Raw genomic sequence first — 2828 nt, 5'->3', positions numbered from 1 at the left:
ATGCTTTAGGGCGGGGCTACACGGTGATTGACAGGTCTCTACCAGATGTATACGGCAACATTTCAACTCACGCTGACGTATATTTGCATTGATTTTGCATGTTAACAAATGTGTTGAATGCATTTCCTTTCTCACAAATCAATAGCAAATCTGATTTTAAAATGTTTTTATTTCAAATCACGTATTGTTTACATCCATGTTTGCTGTCAATCCACGTTCTTCATGCTCCACCACTGCCTGTAGGCTGCAGGGATGTGTGTCATGTTACCTGTGCACTTGAATGCATCATCATGCAAACACGTGACACAAACAACACAGTGAGCCTTCATTGTGCTACGAGAACTCCACAACAAGGTTTCTCCACCAGATATTGTTACTTTAAGACTTTGTCTGTTTGGCTTCGAACTAAATTCCTTTTTTGACATTATTTTATTTTACTAAATTATTTATTAAATTTCTTCGTTTCTTTTTATCAAGTCAGTTGGTGTTATGTTCCATCTATTGTTCTGTTTTATCAGGTTTAACTCTTACCTCAGTTTGTCTTGTGTTGATCTTTCTGTTGTTTTATTTCCTTTCTTTTGCTGCTTTGTCTGTCAAAGCACTTAGTAAACTCTGTTTATATATATATATATATATATATATATGTATAAAGTTATTATTATTATTAACTAGCTAACATGGCAAAACAATTGGATGTGTAGTGATTGGTAAACTGGTCATTGAAATTATGCAATTCAATTTGACATTTTTTGTTTATTTATGTGAATTCTTCAACAAATTTAGATGAAAAATAACTAGCTTTTAAAATGACAAGATATTTATATATTTTTCTATAATTTAAACTAACAATTTGGAAGTACACCCGAGGCCCACCAGATGGCGCACTGACACCAAAGCAGCGGTTCAGAATAACTTTTCTACAAAATACCTTTAAACTGATTGTTGCATTTTCACCAGATCAATAATTTGTGTGTTGCTGTTCATCCAGAATACCAGAATACCAATCATTTACTTTACAACATCAAGTCTTTTTGTTTGACATGAGCTAAACAAAAACAAAAAACACATTCCGTTTCATAAAAACCTAAAATCACTTTGAAACAAACAAACAAACATCAAACGTCTGAGACATTCTACATCAACAATGAGCGAGTGAGGAGGAGAGTCAGCATCACTGGTCTGCTCAGTATGGCTTCTTCTGCTCAGGACACACACACACACACACACACACACACCATAGAGATTAAATATTGTTTTGCATTAATGAGATTTGATAAATCATTCTGGGTTTTGTTTTCATATCATCTTACCATCACTGCTTGTTTTCTCGCTGTGGAGAAAATAAATGAAAATTACTTTTTCAGGCATCAACACTTTGATAAAACAAAATAATATGAACACGTCGTTATTCTTTCATTTATTACGTTTCTATTGTTGTTTCTATCGGGCACTGGTGTCCGTATTACTACTGATTCACTTCATATTTTTACTCTCATATTTAATCTTCGTCGTTGTAATTTAATAACTTCTTTATTCTATTTATTTACCTCACTCTTATTGCCATTCTATTATATCTTGCAATGTTGTCAGTATTTCTTCTTTTACAGTTAACAGTGGTTATCCTACATTGTTCATATGTGTTTTATAATCTTATTATATTGTGTTTTGTTGTAATCTTTGATCAAACTCTGCCACAAGAATGTCCTTCTGGATTTATAAAGTTCTATCTTATCCTAAATAAAAGTTGTTCTCGTTGTGACAGAAGCTTAGAATATAAGAGGTCTGCACACTCACCTGATTGCAGGTAACGCAGCAGCACAAGCAGGACGACCACCAGTGTGACCGCCCCGAAGCCAAAGACCAGGTTATACATCCAGCTGCTGGGCTCTGAGCAGAGAAAACAAACAGACATGGAGGTCAGGAGTCGGGTTCGTTCCTCTGCTGCCGCCGTGTGGTAGCTGGCGGTACTGCACGCGACCGCCACTCACCCTCAACAGTCAGGATGAAGCTCTTTCTGATGGGCATCCTCAGGGACTGATGGGAGACGCTGCACATGTACTGTTTCCCCGAGTCCTTCAGGGATGCCTCGAGGTAGAAGAAGGCCGTCAGCGAGTAGGTGTTGTCCTGGTTGTGTTTGTGGCTGGACAGCAGGACGTTCTGGAGCTCCTTCGGGAGCGGAGCGCCCACCCTCCTGCCCGCCATCGCCATGTCCTGGACGTACCAAATGATCTCCACGTCCAGAGGGTAGTAGCTCTCCGCGTCGCAGGAAACCTTCTGCTCGCCGCCCTCCTGCAGCGAGAGAGCGGGTCCAATGTTGAGGGAGACACGGGGAGGCTCTGAGGAGAGGGGGAGTAAAAGGTTTCTCAAAATGAATTCAGCAAAAAGTTTCCTATTATAAGTTTGACTCAAGATGCAAATGTTTGTTTGGAAAATCAACTTCATAAGAGGGAGAGTCACGTCTGTTAGCTGTTGAAGACATCACCTTGGGTTCGAGGAAACTGTGATGGATGTTTTTTCACTATTTTCTCAGTTCATAGAATAATCGTTAAGTCAATCAACTAAAATATTTGAGGGATCCAGATTGCAGCCTCATGCTGTGTTCCAATTTGTCAAGCGACGAGATAAATACAAAGTCAGTGCAAGAAGTGAATGGATGTGAGTAGGCGCGAAATTTGTTGAAATATTTCAACTCGAGGGAGATATTCGCGTGACGCTGTGTCCTTAAAGTCATCAATGAATTCAGACTTTTTACAATTCATCATCATTATGTAGTTATTTCAGAGCATCCCCTGCTTTATGGTCTGTTTGACTCTAAATGGACCATAATG

The 2828-nt window shown here is 38.9% G+C and overlaps 1 protein-coding gene across 1 annotated transcript; it reads right to left on the bottom strand.

Annotated features, from left to right (window-relative positions):
- Positions 1–17: 17 nt before the first annotated feature.
- Positions 18–2791, bottom strand: LOC116380243 (tapasin-like). Its single transcript, XM_031842187.1, has 4 exons — positions 1989–2791; positions 1795–1887; positions 1311–1330; positions 18–1198 (listed from the first exon to the last, which is right to left on the bottom strand). Exons 1-4 carry the CDS (start codon positions 2440–2442, stop codon positions 1184–1186), a joined length of 582 nt encoding a protein of 193 aa, XP_031698047.1. The 5' UTR covers positions 2443–2791; the 3' UTR covers positions 18–1183.
- Positions 2792–2828: the final 37 nt, after the last annotated feature.

Source organism: Anarrhichthys ocellatus, unplaced genomic scaffold (genome assembly GCF_004355925.1).
Source record: "Anarrhichthys ocellatus isolate YVR2014 unplaced genomic scaffold, GSC_Weel_1.0 scaffold6538, whole genome shotgun sequence".
Lineage (NCBI taxonomy): Eukaryota > Metazoa > Chordata > Actinopteri > Perciformes > Anarhichadidae > Anarrhichthys > Anarrhichthys ocellatus.
The sequence above is the reverse complement of the archived record's forward strand: the minus strand, read 5'-3'. Positions and strand labels throughout refer to the sequence as shown.